Here is a 23,903-nt window from a genome sequence, read left to right as displayed (position 1 = left end):
AAGCTGGGCGTCAGGCCGGGGCGCGCATCCCGGCACCGGCGGCTGATGGCGGCGCTGGCGCCGCGGCTGCTGCGTGCGTGAGGCGCTCGCCGCCGGGCCGCGCCTCAGCCGCTCCCGCCACCATGACCGAGGAGCCGTATGAAAAGTTCCTGGCCCCGGAGGAGCCGTGCCCGCTGCTCTCGCACCAGCACCCGCCGCGTGGCGGCAGCTTGAGCCTGAGCGAGGAGGGCTGCCTGGACGTCAGCGACTTCGGCTGCCAGCTCTCGTCCTGCCACCGCACCGACCCGCTGCACCGCTTCCACTCCAACAGGTCCGTCCGCGGGGCAGCCCTGGCCGCTGCCCAGGCGGCTGGGCCGCGGCGTTGCTGGGGGAAGGCCGGGGCAGGCGGGCGGCGCGGGGCTGAGGCGGCCGGCGGGGGACGGGCCGGGGGCTGCCCCTGAGGCGGCGGCGGCGGGATCGGAGCTGCCGGTGCAGGAGAGCCACACTGTCTTCATTCCCCGCTGCCTTCCCCCGCTGCCCTGGCTGGCGCCGACTGAGGTTGTTGCAGGTGGCCCCCGGCTCGCCCAGGCTTGGGTTACACATCCCTTTGACAGCGCTGCGGGTGAGCCTAAACTGGTTTTGGCTAATATCGATAGAGTTAGCGTGAGCTTGGTCGGTTTTTTCCGATGTGCTTGTTTCTTTCCGGACTTCTTAAGAGGCAGTTTTGAGTGCTGAGCGCTGTAGGATGGGTGGCCAGAGCATGGTGCGCTTGTAGTAATTAAAGCGGGCCCTGCGTGGACAAGCCTGCAGAGGTTCAGAATGAGTCAGGCAGCTTGGTGACTGCACTGACTCCTGTAGAAGCATTGCTATCTCATGCTACTAATTAAGAGCAAATTATTCTGTCTGTAATTTGTAGTATAAGTCTATTCTAAAAAATGTAAATGCAGCTCTGCAGAGAAATTCCAGTTCTGCTTGTAAAATCAAACCCAGAGTCCTACTTACCTAAGAGTCTTATTCTGCTGCTGTTTATGTATAGTGTTAAACTTGGGTATAGCAGCAGCTTTCTTTTTTTTTTTTTGAGACAGTTTGTGAGATTTCAGTCTTGAATATATGTGCTTAGTTCCTGTTCCAGAGTTGCAAGATTCTTTTACTGGTTATTAGTGTTTCTACTGCACGATAATGAAGAGTGAATAATGAGGTGATCTTTTAATCCAATTAGTATGAAATTATGGAAATTACACTTTAAAACCATCATTCATGAGGGCAAGCCCTTCATTATAGATTCTGAAGTGATTCAGTGTGAAGAGCCTTGATCAAATACGATAAACCTGCATTATCTAGTTTTTACATTCCGATTCCTAGCTGTGACATTAATGGTAGGACGTGTTCGTAGCACATCTGTAACATAAGTGTGTGATATTCCCCAAACTTGCATTTAATTAATTTTTAACATTTCTCTTTATATTGCTTTTTACTTCCTGAGTGTGTTATTCAGGCTTGCTGATTTTACTAACCCAGGTATCTCGAGTGGGTATTTCACTGCTTTGGTCAAAGGCATGCCCTGACTTGCATGGTGTGGTGTTCACATAAAGCTTTTTGTTTTTACAACTTATGAGTAACTTTAGTTCCCACTTGTTCTTATTCCAGTTCACCCCAGTAAGTACAACAGCCTCCCTAAGTATGGGAAGGCGAGGGCTGAGTGGCTGTACCTGTTGTGATACTACTTACCTGCCTAGCTGGTTGCTGGTAGAGCCCCTGGACGCCATCCTGGGTTTTGATGGGTCTGAGAACTTTGTCCACTCTAACCGTTCCTTTCATCGATATTTCATGAGTACTGAAGCTGTAGTCAGGTTTCCAGGCAAACTGGCACACGCTCGTATTCTACTCTGTACCCATTGACTGCCTTGCCTACGGAAATCTGTACTATTACACATGTGATGCCAAAAGGGAGGGTGGGCAAGACTTCCTTAGTCTGCTAAAAGAAAAGTCTTTGAAATGTCTTTAACGTTGCATAAATTCACTGCTGGCTAAATAGATATGTGAGTGTGTCCATCACAAACTTGTTTAGCCATCCTGTATGCAGCTTAAATAATGCTGATAAGGAGCAGCCTTTCTGGGTGATGGCGTTGCTCAGCTTTTGCAGATGGAGAGAGGAATATTTTTCTGGTTAGCCAGGCTGAAGAGAGTGGGCTGGTGGAACAGGACTTGATTACATGGGTTTGTGTGGGGAGTTTTAGAAGCCCTTTTCAAATTGTTTTGGCCATATTGGAGTGCTGTGCTGACTCACAGTAGTCTCGACCTACTTTTCACCAATATGTAAAATAAATCCGAGATGGAGACTGGTTTCGTGAGCTTGTTACATTCTGGCTTACTCTCATTAGAGTCAAGTCAAAACCCCTGTTCTGGGAAGTTTGAGTCCTCGCTTGCTTTCCTTTAGCAACAGTATTAACTACCTTTTAAAATGAAGTGATGAGGGGTAAAATGTGAAGTTTTGACATGGTAGCCTTTTCACACAGGACATTTCCCCAGCTTGCACTGTCTCGTTCCAACAGGGTGTCCAATAGTTTTGGCATTGAGAGTTGAAACTGGTGAATAGTGGAGCCTTGGGTGTATCCATAATGTGTTTCTTTCTTAAGACTTAATTTTGTGTGGGATTATCAACCAACCTAGAACTTCTTGTTGACTCCTCTTTGTCCTGAAGTCCAATTGATTTACTTCTTAGTTTTGCTTATCTCAATTTACACAGAAGTTTCAGTATCCCAACATATGGGAAGTGATATTTTAAATTCAGTGTATTTTAGAAAGCGACAAAAAGACTACCTCCACACTACAGGGATCGTGGCTCTGGGGTGGAAAACTGATAATATGTGAAGACAAAGGTGTAATTATGCTAACTGTTATATGGATTTTTGTCACTGAATTCCGTTTGCTGTTGTTTATAGACCTTTATAAATATTTCTAAATACAATACTGCAATTCTATAATTACGGCTTATTTCAATGAAATCACTATATAATGTTACTGAGAAGCAAAGTGGAGGTAGTTCTATGAGGTTTAAAAGAATTTTCAGGACAAGTGATGCCAATGTTTGCTGCTTTTGATTTGTTTTGTCCTGTTTTCCAGGTGGAACTTGACGTCTTGTGGAACCAGTGTGGCCAGCTCAGAGTGCAGTGAGGAGCTGTTCTCCTCGGTTTCAGTTGGTGATCAGGATGACTGCTACTCTCTGTTGGATGACCAGGAATTCACCTCTTTTGATTTGTTCCCCGAGGGCAGTGTCTGCAGTGATGTTTCTTCTTCGATCAGCACATACTGGGATTGGTCAGACAGCGAGTTTGAGTGGCAGGTAAACTAGTTCCACTGTAATTGTGAAACTATATGAACTGTTAAATGCTGGGTTTAGCTGTCATTGAAAAGTCCCCGGCATTTGTTTCTTGGTAAGAAATGAAACTGAGAGCAGGTATCTGAATCTCCAGGGATAAAGAAAAAGTTCCATTTTATTCCAGTGTTTTTAATCTGGAGGAGAGGACAAAGGTCAGCTCTTCACAGAGGGATGCTTATGTATTATGGTAGTTTGGTGTTAGCGTCCAACATGTCTCGTACCCACGAGCTTACATCCTTTGTACCGAGGGAGAATATAGTGAAATCTAGTTACAGACATCTGCTTCCAGTCATTTGGTCATATTAAATCTTTGGAATAGAGCTGGCACTTAGATAAAGTGTAGAAGCTTTTACTATGGCCTCTTTCCACTTGTTCTTTTCCTATGCCAGTAAAAGTATAGAGTTCACTTTGTTTCACCAGGATGGGAAAAAGTGTGAAGGTGAGTCATTTACTGCCTTTTCCTCATCTGTATTGAGTGCAGTCCTGGTCGGGAATCTCCAGTTTGTGGTAGTCTTCTTTGTTCATCAATGTCTTTACTGTGATATGCAAATCTTTTTCTATATTACAGACTTCTTATAGACTTAAATCAACTGTGAACACATGCTTAACTTTGAAACAGGAAACGTGGTGCTTCAGCATTTACCGAGGAATACTTTTACATTTTGTCCTAAACCTTAGTCAAATCATGTACAGAATCTCCTAAGTGCACTGTAAGGTCTGAAAGCACTGTTTTTTACAACAAGCATTTATTTAGAGACGTTTGATTGGACTTACAGAATTTTGGAAAGGCTTTCTTTTATAACAGTGGTGTTATCTGACAAAGTCTGAGCTTGAGTAATTCATCTGTCATGCTTCAGCTATCTTCATGTATTTTAACTGCAAGTGCATTCAGAAATTACATGTCAGTTAAGTTCAGGAAAATGACAGTGATTTTTAATTGAATTGTTTTGTGTAGTTATAAGTTGCAAACCTGCTTTGAAACGACCTTCCTTAAACTAGATCCAGGCTTTAAAGTCAGAGGTTTAGGTTTTGATTTGGATTATCATGGACAGTTTACACTGATGAAGAAGGGAAATAGTTGAAATGCACATCATTCTGTTACTTTCTTAAATGCTGTTTTTTAAAAAGTGGAATGACAAATAATGTGACTTGAGTTTGCTGCCCTTGCTGGCTGGTGGAAGGTTTAAAGTACTACTGCAGGGTTATGAGTAACTATGTACTCTAACAACTCCTTAACAGATAAGCAATGCTTTGCTGATTTGATGGGACATTTTGAATTGTTAATAGCATTAGAATGATTTTAGATCTGCGTACTGTTTTCTAAGGCTTTGTTCTTTCTCTTGCATATTACAAGTTGCCTGGCAGCGACATTACAAGTGGGAGTGACGTACTTTCTGATGTTATACCTAGTATTCCCAGCTCTCCCTGTCTGCTTCCAAAAAAGAAAAACAAGCATAGGAATCTCGATGAACTTCCATGGAGTGCAATGACAAATGATGAACAGGTAAAACTGACTCTTTTCCTATGTGAGAACTGCAATATACAGACCAACTTTCAAGTAGTGCTGCAGCTTGAGACACACTGATTGCTGTAAGTGTAAATGCAGATCTGTGCAGTACTACTTGATTCCTGAAACTAAATCTTGTCTTTTGTGTCTGTAGTAGATGGTTTAATGTGTACTCATGTTTTCACCCTGAGTTTTTGAGGATACTACATGAGGCTAGAAACATAGAAAATCGAGAGACCTGGGAGTCCGGATTGATAATAAACTAACCATGAGCCAGAAATGTGCCCGTGAGGCCAAGAAGGCCAGTGGCATCCTGGGGGGCATCGAGAAGAGTGTGGCCAGCAGGTCGAGGGAGATTCTGCTCCCCCCTCTACTCTGCCCTGGTGAGGCCTCATCTGGAGTCCTGTGTCCAGTGATAGGCTCCCCAGCTCAAGAGGGACAGAGAAGTTCTGGGGAGAGTCCAGTGGAGGGCTACCAAGATAATCAGGGGTCTGGAACATCTTATTTATGAGGAAAGGCTGCAAAATCTGAAGCTGTTCAGCCTGGAGGAGACTGAGAAGGGACCTCATTAATGCTCACAAGTATTTAAAAGGTGGATGTCAAGAGAATGGACCAACACTTTTTTCTGTAGTGTCCATTGGTAGGACTAGGGGTAGTGGACAATAGCTGGGACACAAAAAGTTCCACTTAAACTTAAGGAAAAACTTTCCTGTTCAGGTGAGGGAGCCCTGGCACAGGCTGCCCAGGGAGGGTGTGGAGACTCCTTCTCTGGAGGTTTTCAAAACCTACCTGGATGTGTTCCTGTGTGACCTGATCTAGGTGGACATGCTTTGGCAGGGTGCTGGACTGGATGATGTTTAGAGGTCCCTTTCAACCCCTACCATTCTGTGATTCTGTTAAATGTGATATTTGAGCACCTTTTGTTTTATTGGTACTTCTTTTTTTTCTGTCACTCATTTAGAACCTATAGCACTTTAAAATAACCTGCCTTTCATTGGGTCCTAGGTTGAATACATTGAATATTTGAGTCGCAAAGTCAGTACAGAGATGGGCCTTCGAGAGCAACTTGATATTATTAAAATTATCGATCCTACTGCTCAAATCTCACCTACAGATAGTGAATTCATTATTGAATTGAACTGTCTCACAGATGAAAAACTGAAACAGGTGAGTTAAGGTTTGTACATTTGTCTTTGGGGTTTTCAGCATCTGATATTCTTGGAAAATCTCTCGTGGAGTTGTGATCATTTTTTGTGCATAATGACTATATAGAGAGAGATACATTGGAGCACAATATTGTCAGTGAGGGCAAAATAAGTGTTCAAAAGCATATTGAATGTATTAAACCTTTGTCTGAAAGGCTGTGGTTATATATTCTCAATATATGTGAAGCCTAAGATAGAGTGTGTAATGAGTTATGCTGTGGGCCAAGTACTGCTTATGACCAAGCGTATTCCACTTCATAACTATCAAGTGATTGGAAGTCTTCATTTTGCTCTCTGGATATAAACTCCCACGTAGAACTCCAAAGGATTGGAGTTTGTTGGGGAAGACCATGTATTTCATGTAAAAAGTGAAGTAGAAAAATGTGTTTTAAAGATAATACAAAACAGGAAGTGTAACAAAGCAGAGGGTACTTGGTTGAGGTGGTAGGCAATGTATGCTACTGTCTCTGTGCTATTGTGATGCGGTGCTGGGAAAAGATGCACTACCCAAACAAGCTGCACTATGTTTGTGATTACAATAAAGGGAAAGATTGAAAGTGGAAAACATTCACTGCTTTTATGGACTTGCACATTTCAAACATTTTTAAAGTATCTTCTTAAAGTAGAAAATCACTGCTTTCCTTATACCCATTTTTGTTACACCAAGCAAAACAAAGGGGTTTGATACAATGTGTAAAAAAACTGAGTTAGTTTGAACTCGACTGATATTCCCATCAAAAGAACTTATTTTTACACAGGAAAAAACATAGGGGGCAGGAGAAGTGGAAAAAAAACCCCAAACTTAGTCTTCTTCCTTCCATAATGGATTTTATGTTAACTTAGTTCTTATTTTGATGGCTTGGTATTTAAGCAGCCACAGCAAAATGCTTGAAGACATAACTGAACTGATCCGATAACTTGATCATTTTTAATGGGCAATTAGTGCTTTTTCTATGAAAAGACCTACCTCAGTACAGTATTTATCAGGCTTTAGTAATTCTACCACCTCTGTTCTTAAGGTGAGAAACTATATCAAGGAACACGGACCTCGCCAGCGCTCTGCCAGGGAAAGCTGGAAGAGGAGTAGCTACAGCTGTGCGAGCAGCAGCGGTGTGAGCGGCGCCAGCGGCAGCAGCAGCAGCGCCAGCATGGTTAGCTCAGCGAGCAGCAGTGGCTCCAGTGCTGCCAACTCTGCCTCCAACTCGAGTGCCAACATGAGTCGAGCGCACAGCGACAGCAATTTGTCCACAAGTGCTGCAGAGAGAATCCGGGATTCGAAAGTAAAGTTTCTGATGATGTACATGTGTACTAAGCTGGGGGACTTGTGATCTGCTGAAGTTACCTGGCTAAACCATTGCTGGCTGTTTCCTCTGACATGACCCTAAGGAATGTAAACTTGGGCTCTTCCCATCACTTCTGAGTGAAAGCCTCGCATTTGTATGTAGTAGACCTTTAGAATAAGGTGTGTGTGTGTGGGGGAGTTCAGTGAGGGCTTAGGCACCTGACTTAGTTCTTTCAAAGAGCACACAGTTGAAAGATTCAAGATTGATCAGTCTAATCCAGGCATAACTGGTAAAGACTGTCTTGCTTGTGGGTTTTTTCCCCCAAATAGAAGTTTCATCAGGCTTTTGGAATCTTCTTCAGTTCATCCTTCTGACATGTGTGATGAGATCCCTTGGTGAGGGGTGACCTACTGAAGTGTGGTTCAGTTACAGTAGTACTGCAGCACTTGTCCTGTCTCCATAATTCCAGTTTCAATAGGGGAGGAGGAGTGCAGTTCCTGCTTGCTCTCTACAATAATAACATCTCAGGTTGTTATTCTAAGACTGTAACATATCCCCTGCTGTAAAGATTCTTCTGATCAAACACTCAGCTATGCAGCCTCTTGATGTTTTAATATTAGATAACATTTTAGAGGAATGTTTGCACTACAGCCAAGAATTCATTTCAGTTATTTTTCAGAGCAGATGCTATTTTGAGTTTAAGTTCCATCTTTAAAGGTGGTTTTTAATCCACAGACAAAATCTTACTTTTTGTGTCTTCTGTATTTTGACAGAAACGTTCCAAGCAACGGAAACTACAGCAAAAGGCCTTACGCAAGAGACAGCTGAAAGAACAGAGACAAGCTCGTAAGGAAAGACTGAGTGGATTATTTCTTAACGAAGAAGTGCTCTCTTTAAAAGTGACTGAGGAGGACCATGAAGGAGATGTGGATGTTTTAATGTGACGGGGGTGAACTTATCAGTGTTCTTTCTAAGCCTTAAATGTATTATCCTTATTGTTTACATATATTTCTTGACCAAATTCTGATTAGTGTTAACAATAGAAGCCAGATCTCCAGTGTGATTTTGGTGAGAAGGTCTAAGGATCGAGGAACTTCGGCATTTTGAGATGAGTTTTGCAACAAAGACATCAGACACTTAACTTTCTCCTGAAAAGCTGCTGAATAGGTACATTTTTGAGAAAATTTGAACTTGGCTAATATACTGACTGACTTTAAAGACATAAGTCCAAGGGTGCTTTTGGATGACACTGAGCATGCAGTACCATGCTTCATCTTTTTGGCTTTTTTTCCCAGCTTAGAGTTAATATTGCACTTGGCTTGTTCTGTCTTCTTTTCCCATTATTAGGAAGATTATTTAGCATGAGGACAAAATGCTTTTAGTTCCATGGGGCTTTCTTCAGTCTTTCTTGTGATGAATCCTTTTGTAAAAGTTGCAATTTAAAAGTACACAAAACGAGAAGCAGGACTTCTAATGCAGGGAATATAACACAAATCATGCCTAATAATGTAGTTCTTCAGAAAGCAATTAGAATTAAGGCAGACAGCTTGTGAGCTTAGTCTTCAGGAAGTTATTTTGCTGCTCAGTGTCTTATAGTATGATTGCTACTAATGGTTAACCACTACATCTCTGGTACTGCTATGGAAACATTCAAATGAAAGCATCTTTATGCATTGAAAGGACACTAATCTGCAATTAACTTGTCTAGGATGCTAATTACAACAGTTAAAAATGCTACTGGAAATAGAAGTGCAAGCAAATGGCACACAACATTTGTGGCTTTTTTCCCCAGAAGTATCATATCTAAAGAGATTCACATTGTTGGCAGGAGAACTTAATTAATGCAGCTGTGCTTTTTAATTGTATGTTTAGCTGAGGATGTGTCTCCTGTATGGGTTGTTACACCATTAGATGTTTCAAATTTCTCCTAGCTGCTTCTGAAATTGCTCTTGCTAAGAAAATGAGGTGAAACTGTGGCTTTCAGATAGGGAGGTAAAAGTAGTTTTAACCCTTTTCCTAATTCTCACAATCTGGGTGGTGACTTTTTGTCTTTCTCTTGGAACTACTTGTTCCAGAACTCCTTCCACACACATCTGAAATATAAATGATGCTTGTAAAATTCAGTATGAAACTTAAAAGGATATAAAAGTATTTTCTTGCTCTGAGTTTAGCAGGTAATTTTCCATGATGCTTCATTACTTTCATTTTGGTCTTGTGAATTAAGGTGTTTGGTGGTTTAATGTGGCCACAGGTGCCTATAATTGCAGGATATAGCCCAATCCTGCAGAATTCCACAATTAACTTTAGGTCTACTCACATTCATTTAGCACATCCTACACAGCTGTATTAGGCCTTTCACCTGAAGTATTTTTCTGCTAGAAGTGGCATTCCTTGTAGCCTGAAAATAAACTGACCAGTAAAATGTCTGAGAAGGCTTTGATAAGAGATCTATAGCTGATTGATGCCTCCCTAGAAACAATATCAAAAACTTCTTAATAGTATACAAGTTACTGAGAATTGCGATTGGCTTACATCTGGAGCTTCTTTTAAATAACTTGGATGGAAGAAAAAATGATTTGCTATCGATTTAGCTAGTTTCAGGGTGCAGTTGTTGAGCTCTTGCAACTTACCATGGCTGTAACGGATGAATTCCATCACGAAACATTTCACTGTCACAATTCAGTGCCGCCTTTATTTTCTGCAGTGACTTTGAAATGTGGTTTGTTTTTATTTTTCTGAGAGAAATGTACACATAATACTGTAGAGAATTGAGCCTCTGAAATGGATTGTAAGAAAGGTGCAATATCTCAGCGTGGTGAAGCATAAAAGTGTCACTTCATTCTGTTTCAGCAGCTCTTCAGAGTTTAAAATCCCTCTGGCTTTGAGAGAAGGCTCCCTCATTTTGATGAGGTACAGTTCTTTTTAGTCACCTGTCTACCAGCTTCCAGAGATGGTAAAATGAGGGAGGATAGTATTTGCATCTTGATCTTAGTGTGAATATGTAAGTATAAATTAATCCAAGTGATTAGATGGGTTGCTCACCTGTTACATTGGATGAAAAGGTTGTGGGTGCTACAGCAGCTGGTGGGGTGAGTTGCCACGTTGTCTCCAGCTCTCTACTTCAGTCAGTTGTGTGACAGTTGAAACAATAAGAGTGGATTTCCAAGGGTTTCCTGCTAACAGTTTGTAGCTCTGTAATCTCGTCGTCCCAGGATGCAATGTTCTGGTTAGAACGCAGGATAGCATCTTGTTTGCCTGAATGTTGTCTGTGCCAAGTACTTCACATCTCAGAGAATTGGGCCTGAAGTAGCTGTGGGGTTCCAGACTTATTCCTACATGTTTGGGGTTTTTCCCCTGTCTTCATCCTTCTTATTTCTAGTGACACACTCATTTTGTGGAGTGGGGAAGTGTTTTGGTCAGCTTCTTGTCTTTCCCTGCAATATGCTGTATGGTTTCCCAGGGAAGTGGTAGAGTCACCATCCCTGGAGGTGTTCTGAAGATATGCAGACGTGGTGCTTTGGGAGGACTTGGTAGTGTTATTTTTATGGTTGGACTTGATGATCTTAAAGGTCTTTTCCAACCCAAATGATTCTATGGTGAATTTATATTGGATAACTCTGGCATTAGTTAAACAGTTGGAATTTTAGTTAAACCTGGTCTTGCTAATTCAAATGTGGCCACCCCTTTGTTTTACAGGAAATAACCTACAGATAGATAAAGGTTCAGATAGATAAAGAAGAGTAACAGGTTGCTAAAATCATGCATTCATATTAGTGCTTTTTTTAAAGAAAAAAAGAATCAAATCTCTGCTTTTTACTCATGGATGAGAAATGTTGAGCTTAAAAGCAAAATACAGACAAGCAGGAAAAAGTTCATAGTTCAAAGGCTCTGTGGTACCAAAGCTGTGTATCAAGTGCTTTGTGCCCACTGTAGTATGAATGTCATCAATTTATACTCTATAACATTAATGGTTTGCTTCCATGGTAACTTTTCCTCTAAAAAGGCTTAGAAGGAGCACTGAAAGTCTGATTGCAATAGGACTGTAAACAATAGAGAACATTCTTTTCTAATATGATTTTAAATAGAAGGAAGACAGCTAGCTGCCTGACAAACCTGTCTAATTTCTGTGTGTGTATCTAATGTTATCCTTTGTCTCTGTTAAGATAATATCTATTTTTCTTTATCTGGGAAACTGACTAAAAATTATTATAGTATGCTCAGTATGGGGAGGACTTTCTAAGAAGAGCAAGAAAAGTCTTGGCAAGACTCTCCTGGGCTTAACTTTTAGTTTTCATATTGTGGTTGAAAACCTATGGAGATAGTTCTATGGGGAAAATAAACCTGCTTGAACTTAGTCATATTCATTTACATCAGAATGCATATAGAAACGTATAAAAATGGCAATATTTACTGTTCATCTATGCTGGATGGCCTGAAGCTATTTCTTTTATCCTAATGCTGTTTTCAGCTCTGAAATCAGTTGATGCATTGGTCTATAAATATTAATAAACCTGACTGTTTTGGGGGCTCTTCAAGTTCGTTCTTAAAAGCCAGATTTTCATGGCAAATGTTAGATTGATTGGTTTACTGTTTCTTAGCTTGCTGATCTCTGTTCTCGGGCATAGAAGAGACCCTTCGCTGTGCAGTTTGCCATATAGGGTTGCAAGGATAGTTTCTTAATTACCAAGGGCAAATCCTAGCAGTATTCAAAGCTTGTCTATTTTGAGTATTAACTCTGATTAAGCATACTTGCATCCTGTTTCATCCGGCTAACTTTTACTCCATTTTCAAATTACAAAGGAATTCTGCAATTTATAATAAAAATTGTAATGTTGAAGCCTTGAATATAGTTTATAACCAAAGCAAGGGGAAAGGGGCTTGGGTGTTTTTAGTAGAGGAGAGATGGGGTATGGATTAGAGTACACGGTACTACTTAAATTGAATGGTTTTTTTTTCCCAGGTTCTCTGCTAATGATATTGATAAAATGCACTTTTGTATAGAAAACTGTCCTCTGTATATTCTGTATCTACTTTACACAGTATTTATAGAGATTTTTCTGAAGTTGTGAAGGATTTAAAGAAAGATGCAATGCTGGTGACTGATACTGTTGGCTTCAAGTTTTCATTGTATTTGAAAATAGTTATGTGCATATTGAAATATAGGTTGGAATTAAAATTGATGACATATCACATAGTTTAATATCTTTGCTGTCTTCTTCAGAGCAGGAGGGTTCATATATAGGGCTTGCACACACTGTTCATTCCTTGTTATGTGGCGAGGTTTGTTATCCACAGAACCTGATCAGAACTGTAATTACTTGTTGTTAGTGGTATAACCCAAGATGCTGTTCTGAAAGTTGTCTGCCTTTAGTTTGGTTATCTGTGCCAGAGGGTTTTAAAAATTTCTGTACCTCTATAGCTGTGGGTGAAGAAAGTCTAATCACTTTTGTTGTCAGCAGGAGCCTTGAATCTTCTGCTGTCACCCTTAGTACCCAGAGCCATCAGACCACCACCAACCCTGTGATGTTTAAAATCCCTAACAGGCCTTAGAAGCTGACAACCTACTATGCTCTTACAGTTCATCATGAAGGTGTCTGTCTAGATCTCACTTGCTGCAGCAGAAGCAGCTATGCTTGAGGATACCAGAAGTTGCAGTGGTGCTTGACAAGACATGCACCAGCAAGGACAAAGCAGCAGCAATGGCTTTGCAGTTGCCAGCGTTGGAGTAGGCTCTGTGGTGGGGCCACTTGCCAGCTTGTGTATTCTGTGTTGTCCCTGAGCCAAACTTGTCTTTTGCAGTACTATGAAATTATGATACTGTGATATTATTGATATTAAAAAAAATTCCCTTGAAATCCAGGAGAAAAATCCTGAAAAACAGAACAGGAGGCATAACAGAAAGTCTCCTGCAGCATCTCGGCAGTCAAAACTGCCCTGTTCATCCCAGCTAGGGCGTGGCAGACGCTTATGGAAGTTGATTTTCATCAAACACAGGAGTTAAAATTGAGCAGATGTTACCATCTCAGCCTGCTTCTGTAGATCTTGAGGGATGGAGAGGGACAGATAAAGGGCAAAACCACTGCAATATTGCAAAAAGTCTTGTCAAACTGTCAGAGACCTTTGAATTGTTGTGGAGTCTGCCACTGGGAGGCTGCAGAATGTAGCTGCAGAAACTCTTGTGCTTCGCCTTCCCTTCAGCAACCTGCATAGTGGTTTTGTCTGTTTTCACGTGAAGGTGAGTCACAGTGCAGAGTATTTTGCAGCAAAACAAATGGAAATATTGCCAAGGACCTTGACCTGTGGTGATGTTTGCTTGTAGAAAGGACTTGCTCCCTGTACAGCACCTAGAGACTGCACGGAAGTCAATGCTTATGCTTCTGAATCACAGGATCTCTGTGAGCTGATTTGCTCTGCTTTGGACTTCTGAACTTTCCCAGTAAGTCCTGTTGCAGCAGTTCATTCACTGTGGTGGCAGTTGCACGGATGAGTTGTTAGACCTCCTGGCAAACAGCTGCCTGTCAAGTGAGGTCACATCAGTATGACTAAACAGCACGTGTTATGGATCTCTGGTTATCCCTCCTTAAACATTTCTTCATTTGTGTCTCTCACCATATCAAGTTCCACTGCAGTAAGAGTCTTGTTTGATGGCTCAACACTATTTGAGCACAAGCTGAATTAAAATTACCATGCTGGCAAAACAAGTTGCTAAACTTCCTGTACTGAATTGATAGGGAAAGGTGGCATTTGCTTTGATCTTGCTGTCATCTGCCCTGTCCAACTATGGTCCTGAACCGTACATGATCCAAACATTTCCCACTACAGAAGTGATTCCCATTTGGTTTCCCAAGATCCTGTATTTGTACTCCAGAGTATTCTGTGGCATACCAGGTCAAATAATTTTTTCACTTCTTTCCAGCACATTCATCTCTTGTAAATGGCTTTGCTGGTGCCGAGATGGAATTTCAGTTCAAATACACATTTCTAATAGTGAGACTTCCTTTCATGCTCTTCCCTACGTGCTGCAGCTTGCTTGCATTCAGCAGCAGCACTGTTGTAAAAACTTGCTGCTTGTAATGTTGACTACATTCCAGAGGCTTAAGTGTGATAGTGCATCTTGGCTGTAGAGTTTGTCCAATGCTGCTTCAACTCAAGTACCTTCTGTATTGCTACAAAGTTTCTGGAAGAAATAAGCGTGCTCACCGGTTTGCTGTGCTGGTGGCAGAAGGCGACGCACTGTCCCGTGTAGGTTGCCACTAGAGGGAGCACCGTGGTCACCTTACCTTCCAGACTGCAGCTGCCAACCTTGCTTTGCTACAAAAGCTTGCCTTTATGCTGTTATGCCACGTTAAAACAATATTAAAGCTATCTGCTTCTCTTCTTAGGCTTGCTTTGAAGGAGGAGTGTGTATGTTAAGAGTTAGTTTTGCAATAATAATGTTTCCAGTGACTTAGGAAAAACCTGCTTTTTCTGTTAGTGGTGATTGCGAGTTCTTGCCCTGTACTGCTTATTGCAATTGAAGATGGGAGCATATTCCTGTTTAATGTTAACTTTTGAATGACTGCTGTATTGCTGCTTTCAATTTCCCGGTCTCTGTTTCAACTTTAGACTTCCTCAATGTGGGCTGAGAATTTTGCAGTTGAAACATTAGGTGATGTTAGAAAACAAAGCAGTCAGCTTTTAATGGGCTACGTCTTGTAATGGAGATACCTGTTTGTCCCTGGGAGGCAGGGGAGAGACTGCCTTTATTCAGAAGTTATTATTAAAAAACCAAGGCTTTAGGGCTTCCTTTGGAGCAAAGGAAAATAGTGCTTCAAAAGAAACTTTTGTAGTTAAGTTGTTTTGGTCTGAGATTTTTTTTTGTTCTCTCTACTTGTCTAACAATTATTGCTGGCTTTTAAAAAGCTTATTAATACGGATTATAACGGCAGAGAACATGTGGGGAGTTCTCCCTGGAATCTCAGATCCATTCTTGGAAGTCAAGCTTTTAATGGTCCCATGCAGAATTAGGAAGGCTTTGAGCACTTGGATGCGATTGTGCAGCTACATGAGTGACTCATCTATTTCTGTGTCAGTAGCTGTCATAAAAACAAAATGCAAAAGGAAGTACAAGTTGTAGTCATCAAGTGAAGTACTTATTTAGACAAGTCTTAGCCTAGTGTATGTTTATATGATCTTTTGTTTAAAGTTGTCATGTTACTGTAGTGGACAGATACTTCCTCATGTTCAGTTGGGAAGCTGCTGTTGACGAGCCTTAAGCATGCTGTCAGGCTGCAGAGTGATCTGAGGCAGCTTGCTGGAAACTCAGTGTCTGGTCCTTGCATTAGTTATGCTCCCTTAAGAAAAAGCAGTATCTTCTCAGCTGTGAATTCTTTTCCCGGAAGCACCATCACACAGATCCTGAGATCCAGCAAAGTTCACCTTCACAGTGTACTTGGCTGTTTCTGCAGTATTGGGAGAAGTGATGTTTTTGGCCTAGTACTTGTGAAATCCTGGGCTTCATAAGCACATGCACCATATTTCTTCTGATTGGTACAGCATGACAGGATGCTTCTAATCATAGCAGTTGGTTAAATATTGCCATCTGAATTTAATGAGCTACATTAGACCAGCATATCATCAAAACATAAATTGCCTGATGTCTGGCAGCAGTGCGCTGCTGCTGCTGTGGAAGAGTTGAGGTGGCTTAGTGCTCAAATGCACTTCTCCTTTGAAAATGGGGAACTGATCTGAAGCATTGATAGTTCCACTCTGACCACAGCGTAAAGCTTCTGGTGAATGCTTTGCTTATTCCTCCGTATTGGTGGCTTGTAAATGGGAAAAAAATACAGAGCAAATGGTCTGAAAGCTGTGGTGTCAAACTCAAAACAATGATGCCTGTCTGTGCTGGGGCTCCTGTGAAGGTTCAATTCCCACTCAGGCTCTCCGTAGCAGATTCTTCAGTCGCTAACCTAGGACATCTCCCCTAGGGAAAATGTGTGCCCAACTAATCTTGGAAGGAGACCGTAAAGTTTTAAATTATAACTGGGGAGTAAAGTGCTTTAAGAAATGTGACATGTAGCTGTAAATGTTTATGTAGATCTCTTAACTTGTTTTTCTTGTCACTTAATTCCTGTCTCTGCTTCCTGAAAAACAGAAACTAGCAAGGACAACATGGCAGATCGTCACAGGAGCTGCTGAAAAGGTATTTTCAATTTTTTGTAGACTCTCTTAATTATTTAGGTAATTCTTATGTCTTGGTATTTGTTTCCATTTTTAGTTAGTTAAAAGGCAGTTGATTTAGCCCTTGCTTTCTGTTTTCAGTGTAGAAATAAATGGATTGGTCACAGGGTTTTGTTTCAACTTCCATTGTGCATAGTAGGAAGGAAGGAAGAATTGAGACAGTCCGTTTTAACAGCTGGTTAATTTTCATGCTTCAAGCTTCTTTCAAACATAGTTTAGATTACTTTGTAGGTTTGTCTTCTGCATTCAAGAGATATCTGAAGGGTGTAAAGTATCAATTACTGTCCTGAGGAGCACTGGAAGTGTGTGAGAGCTGTTAATGACAGGTGAATTCTTTGAGCAACGAACGGATAGTTCTGTGCATGTCCGAAGATCTTGACCTTGATGTCTTTCCTAACCCAGAACAAGTGGTGTGTTCACTATCTGACTGGTACTTTCTAGCCAGATCAATCTGAGCTGCTTAGCAGTTACTGTAGATTATTTTTACTTAGGACCTTACAACTCTTGGATGGTCTTGCTTGGCAACTTCTTTCTTCTCTATGAGGACCTGGCCACCACATCCCTTTGTTAACACTGCAACATTAGGGGAGAACCTAATTGCAGGGTCAGTGTAAACTTTATGCTTTCCGGATGGCTGTGTGATTCCCTATATTGCAAATACTGCTGAGCAAAGCATAAGCCTTGTATGTGTTGCGAGGGTCTAAAGACTTGTGAATTGTGGTGCTGACTGTATGACTTTCACCATACAGTCACGAGTATGTTTATTACATTCATCTGACTCCCTTCTGAAAACGTAATTGAACGCTAAAGTTGGTCAAAGTGTCACATCTATTTAATGTTCTTTAAATCAGGTTTGATAGTCAGTCAGCTCTGCTTTGAAATAGTCTGTCTGGTAGCACAGGGGGCCAGGGCCTATCACGTCAAGGACTGATGTGATCTTTTGCACTGTAAAGTTAACTTTTGAAGGCTGGAAATGGTCACTCCAGAAACCATTTCTATTGACAGCTTAGGTAGGCAGATAAAGATACACGTGTGAGTTTAGGAGAGTGGTTAATTTTCTTAAGGTGAGGAAAAAAAGCCTTATGGTGCTAGCAAGCCTTTAGGAAATTTGAAAGAACATTTTTTTCTGTGTAGTATTTAAATAAAGTGAATTTATTTACCAAATAGAAAGTATCCACTGTGTGTGTGTGACTAAGAAACGTTGCTTGGCAAATCTGTGCACTTCCTCCTGAAACAATTTAGATCATAATACTGTTTGTAGAAGTTACAAATGTTAGTCAACCAAAAGTGAAGCAGTCTAAAATCTTAGTACAAACCCATTTGCAGCCTGATAAAGCCATTTACAGACTGATAAAATGAGTGTAATTTATGGTCTAGATACCTTATTGGCATAAGTATTAAAATTCTGGTATGTGTCTATTTTTCTTAGTATTACATTAGCTGTAATTTCTATGTAATGCTTCAATTCATTTATATATTTGCACAGCAGACTATCAGATAAAGAAGTGCCAAAATGTGTATAAGGAGGTCATCACTTTAGCTTAATTGCACACAAATTTCCTGCAGACTCTGATGCTTAAGACCAATAACGAGACTGCTACAGCTAGAATAAACGCATTAGCCTATAAATTTAAAGCTTCTACCTGCTTTGCAAAGGGAGAATCATCTCTAAATGAGCCTAGTAACATTGATTTGTGATTAATCATTTTACTTAGTGACTCATCTATGATCACAGTACAACAAAAATGTCATGTTTGCTTAGTGGCATTAACTCCATTTATCTTCTCTGCATTCAGAGAATTGCCTTGTTGTCAATGTGGGACTGGGAATACAGTTCAACAGTGCTCTTGTTAAAGGACTTCTGATGCCAGTTTACCCAAACAGAGTATAGACAAAAAGAGAGAAGAAAAATATGTGTTTTCTTTTTGTAACCATTATGTTCTTGAAACTGAATTCTTCTGCTTGGTCAGGCCAAGCTATTTGCAGTGATGATCTTGCATTTCCAAACCAAAACTCTTTTAACCTTGAAAAACTAGTATTACTCTGATTGCTTCTGATTTTTTTTTCCTTTGAGGCCACGTCTGAAGTTAACAAGTACTCTTCACTCTGCTTTTGAACTCGGTTTGGTTTGCATTTTGCAGAGCGAACTCAGCCCTCACTCATTACTGGAGTGCTTGGCTTTGCCTTGATAGTACTGCATTTCTAGTTGGATGCCATCAGAATGATTTTCTAAAAATGCATCACTAAAGAGTGTATTTATGAAAAGTGAGAGTCATTGTCTTTAAGAAAACTTTCCTTAATCACTTCATGTTAAGAAACAGTAAAGTCTTAGAGCACCCACCCACTTCCAGGAGAAAAAATAATGCCTAGAAGGAGCTATTCTGTTGTTTGCAATGAGTTGCATTGCTCAGGACAGGAATCAACATGTTAGGACTTTCATTTTGTTTAACAGAATCCCTTATTCAACAGTGCCATAATGGTAAGGATCTGCCTCCTTGATCCAGCAAACAGAGCACTGGGTTTGGAAAGGAGATCTCTCATGGCTCATGTCTTGTTCTTTTGCTGTATCTCTTGGCAGTGTGCTTTGTTGCTGTTCCTCTTCGCTGCTCAGCTGATGTATTGAAAGCAAAGTTTCTTTCCTCAGATTTCTCCCTACTGCACTCGGTGTTGCAGCTTTGCCACCTTAAGCAGCACCTCTACTTGCTACCAAAAGTAAAGGCTGAAGGTGAGTTGTGCTTGTACCACACTTCAGAATCATAGCAATGCCTCCTGAAAGATGGGGCTGTGAAGAATACAAAACATTATAAAGGTTTCTGATGAAATAAAACTTGGGTTTCCTTGATTGCTGGTATATTAATTGGCTATTCTGTTTTCTGACAGAAGAACAAAAAGGTTTTGCTGGGGTATATATGCCCTGATTTTGGCTAGTACTGATGATTATTCCAGTACTGGAAAAATATCTATATAGTCTATAATCAAGCTATTTTTTGTGCCAGATGGAAGGCACAGTATAATTCATGTTTTCTGACATGTAGGAAATACCAAATGAAACAACAGGGTGCATAATGTAGGGCAGTACTGAGAAGAAGAAAGTAATTACTTGGTAGATGAAGATTGTTGATTTTGTTCAGCACTCCAGAGAGATGTTCTTAGCAAAACAAAACCTGGCATATGGAGAGAAGCCACCTCTGTAACTGAAGGTTGAAAAAAGTGAAGTCACAAACACTGATGTAGCTAGATGCTATCTTATCCAACATGGTATTATTGCTGATCTATATATACTGCTGAGGTGATAAAAGAGTTCATGTTGAGTAATAGATCTGAGAGAGAAGAAAAAGCCAAAACCCAACCCAACAACTGTCAAAGAAAACTTTGGTTTAAAGAGCAGTATGTACAACCAGAAGGCTTAGTGAGGGTGAAAAGTTCACGCTTGCTCTGTATTGCCTACCTTGTGTCTAAAAAGTCTGAGTTAGCAATGTGCACCAGGAAATTGCTTTGAAGAAGTCTTTAACCTTGTATGTGTGCATAAATATAGCTGGCCTCCGGTTATGGATTTAGACAGTATGTGTTGAGGATTTCTTGTGACTCCAGAAGTTGAAAGTTGCCTTGAAAGGAAGGGACACAAGCCTGCAGTTTCATAATGGCATCAGTGAAGCTTTAACAAACCATTCCAGGGAATGCTTGCAGCCTTGGATGCTGAGTCTGGGGAAGGACATAGCAGTGTGATGAAACTGGAATTTAAACAAAGGCAAAAGACTTGCTGCTGCTTCTGTGGTGGTGTTAGATTGTTTTCTTTAACTCCACCACTGAGACTGCCTGCCTCAGTGCAGTTTAGTCATGATCAATGTGAACGTGCTGGAACTGTTTACATGAAGTAAGCTGAATCATTCAATCTAATATTAATCTGTTTGACTAAAGCATCTTTAGAGCCACTTGTGATCCGATGACTAACGTGGCACAAAGATGCTAATGCTCGCTGTATACATAAATCATTAACTGCTTAATTTAGATTTGGAAACCTGAGGCACCAAAATGCTCCACAGAGAAGCAGCTGTATTTATCTCTTTCCATCCTGGACCACCTGTCTCCAGAGACCTGGAATGCGTTAGAAAAGTGAATGTAATGACTGAACTAAATCTAGGCCTTTTATTGCAGAAGAAAACAGTTTTTGCAAGCAGAAAAGCATGGAGAAACAGGATCTACTCTGCTGAGATGAGAGAAATGAACTTAAGCAGGAAGATCTATTAATCTAAACAGATTTATTTTTTTCAGTACTGCCAGAAAAACACGTAAAAGTTAAGAATCTGAGGCCAACTGGGATTTAACATTGTTTCTAAAGAACATTTTTAGAGGTGATCAAGGTAAAAGTGCTTGTGGAAGAGAAAAAAGAGGTTTGGTCCCTGTTTAACTCCATACAGTAGGATCTGATGCCTTAAAGTCAGACCTGAAAGCCCCACTTCAGCAGTATTTCAGCCCATTCCTGAAGGCATATTTGACCACATTTCTTTAGTGAATTGGGGAGCCTGTCTTCCAAACTGACAAGCTCCTCTAGCTAGGTGCATGTGTGAACAACTTCCTGCCATTCAGGAAGGGAGAGATGGCTCTGAACTTATCCATGGTTAGTTATTGAAGAGCTGTGTCCCACTGGCTAAAATACCATAAAGAATATTGTTGCTATGGGAGCCTAATGGAGCATGTGCAAGGGATTCTTTGTGCTGGTGCAAGGCAATAAAGTTAAAACTTCATAAAGGAAAGTTTTGAAGCAAGTTAAATTTTTAGATACAAATTAGCAGTGAGAGAGAGAAGCGTTTGGTAATGATACCAGTGAAAGGTCTCCGATCAGCTTGGGGGCCAGTCTTATTCAAATTCTTCATTGACGACCTGCATGAGGGGACAGAGTGTACCCTCAGCAAGTTCGCTGATGACACCAAACTGGGAGGACTGGCTGATTCCCCAGAAGGCTGTACTGCCATTCAGCGGGATCTCGACCGGCTTGAGAGTTGGGCAGAGAGGAACCTCATGAGGTTCAACAAGTACAGAGTCCTGCATCTGGGAAGGAACAATCCCATGCACAAGTACAGGCTGGGGATTGACCTGCTGGAGAGCAGTTCTGCAGAGAGAGACCTAGGAGTCCTGATTGATAATAAACTAAACATGAGCCAGCAACGTGCCCTCGTGGCCAAGAAGGCCAATGGCATCCTGGGGGCATCAAGAAGAGTGTGGCCAGCAGGTCAAGGGAGGTTCTGCTCCCCCTCTCTGCTCTGCCCTGGTGAGGCCTCATCTGGAGTATTGTGTCCAGTTCCGAGCTCCTCAGCTCAAGGGACAGGGAACTACTGGAGAGAGGCCAGCTCGGGGCTACCAAGATGATCAGGGGACTGGAGCATCTTTCTAATGAGGAAAAGCTGTTTATCCTGAAGAAGACTGAGAGGGGACACTTATAAATACCCAAAGGGCAGGTGTTGAGAGGATGGGGCCAGTATTTGTTCTGTAGTGCCCAGTGACAGGACAAAGGGGTAATGGGCATAAGCTGGAACACAGGAAGTTCTGCTTAAATATAAGGAAAAACTTCTTTGCTGTTGAGGTGAGGGAGCCCTGGCACAGGCTGCCCAGGGAGGGTGTGGAGTCTCTTTCTCTGGAGGTTTTCAAACACACGTGGATGTGTTCCTGTGTTACCTGGTCAAAGGGAACCTGTTTTAGCAGGGTGTTGGACTACATGATGAGGTTGCTTTCAATGTCAACCATGCTATGATTCCTTCTTTAATATCACAGCAATACCACACTGGATCTTTTCTTCTTCATTCCAGTTGTTAACTTGATCCTCTTGTGTAAAGAGTATGATAAAATGAGAACCTACTGGCATGTTGCCAGTCTTTTGACTACAAGAGTGACTTTCAGGTACAAGTATTTGGTTTGGTATTTCTGTAGTGCGTTGTTGAACTGATTAGAAAGCTTTGTCCACCAAATCTGAACATTAGGCACGTTTCCTATTTAGTAAAGCAGACATTAAAGAATTTTTTTGGGAGCCTCAGGTGGACTCACTCATTTTTAGAGAAGCACTTAAATATTTTATGGCAGCTTATCTTAAAGTGTTTGATCTGTCCTTGATAAAATGTTTGCTTCACCTTTAAGTATATAGCACCTAAACTCTACTGCTTCAGATCTTTATGGTTGTATGAAATTGAGAAAGTGATATGCAAGGAAACAGAACCAACAAAAATCCCGGAGTTGGGGGGCAAACAGGAATTATCACCTGCTTCAGAGACACCAACATCACTCCGATGTGAGGACTGCAGCAAAGTGCTTTTATCTAGCTCAGAAGCTGGAAAGTGAAGTATAAGGGGCCAGTCAATATTCTCACAAGGACTTGGTTTACTTCATGATGTAAAACTGGGAGATTACTTGTCAGCTACATTAGTTTTTAAGGTCTGTTTTTACAGTGAATGATATATATGCCTTGGAAAAAAATAGTTCTTTTTCAGGGATAGTGTTTTAATTTTATATCAAATATTGAGTGAAGCAAGCTCCAAAGAATTTAGTACAATAAACCATTGCTGCGTTCAAGACTGTAATAAAAGGGGCTTTTTCAGTTTTTTGCAGTTGCTAATAGCAACTTATGTGGCGAACATAAGTGCAGCAATTTAAAAGGACACTGTGGTAATGTGAATTTCTTCAAGTAGTTAAATACTAATGTCTTTCACCACAACATCAATGTCAGCTCTGCTCCCAGTCAAAAAGCAAAGGACAAATGAACTTGCCCTTTTTATTTGCTTTTTGTGAATGGAGGGGGTTTCAGAAAACTGACAGTAGCCAGTCTAGTTGTAATTTTAACTTGATTTATTTGAATTAGTGAAATCTTCAGTAAATACATCTCAGTACAGTTCTTAAATATTTCCCCAGAGAGATTAAACATCCATTACTTTAACTCCACTAGCACTCACAGACTTCTAATTGCAGTGCTTGACAAACTTCTCAAGAAAGGAAAAAGTGAAGAATGAGGCAGAGAAGGTCACTCCTGTGGAGAGGTGTTGCACCGAGTGGGAGCACTGCCTCACACACTTCAGCTGCTCATCTGAATGCCAGGCAAGTGTGCTCATACTGCAGGAAGCAGAGCTGAATCACACAACAGATTTCCTTTGTGTGTGTGTGTTGATCAGGAGAAGTATTTGTCTACTGCTAGAGAACTTGCCTTTCTGTGTTGTACTCCAAGCTAATTTTTAGGTCTCTGTGTATGTAAGAGAGGCTGCATTTACCTTGGTCTACGTCTGAGGTGACCGGTTAATAGGAAGAATGTTTAAAGGAGATTGCTAGATCCGAGTGGCATGTGGAGTGTC

At 41.1% G+C, this 23,903-nt stretch overlaps 1 protein-coding gene across 1 annotated transcript; it reads left to right on the top strand.

The window, feature by feature from the left end:
• Positions 1–31: 31 nt before the first annotated feature.
• FAM199X (family with sequence similarity 199, X-linked) lies at positions 32–12,545 on the top strand. The gene is made up of 6 exons (XM_062006289.1): positions 32–310; positions 3,103–3,322; positions 4,713–4,862; positions 5,871–6,032; positions 7,090–7,350; positions 8,127–12,545. Exons 1-6 carry the CDS (start codon positions 123–125, stop codon positions 8,295–8,297), a joined length of 1,152 nt encoding a protein of 383 aa, XP_061862273.1. The 5' UTR covers positions 32–122; the 3' UTR covers positions 8,298–12,545.
• Positions 12,546–23,903: the final 11,358 nt, after the last annotated feature.

This window comes from Colius striatus, chromosome 13 (genome assembly GCF_028858725.1).
Source record: "Colius striatus isolate bColStr4 chromosome 13, bColStr4.1.hap1, whole genome shotgun sequence".
Classification (NCBI taxonomy): domain Eukaryota; kingdom Metazoa; phylum Chordata; class Aves; order Coliiformes; family Coliidae; genus Colius; species Colius striatus.
This window is presented reverse-complemented; position numbering and strand designations above follow the sequence as displayed.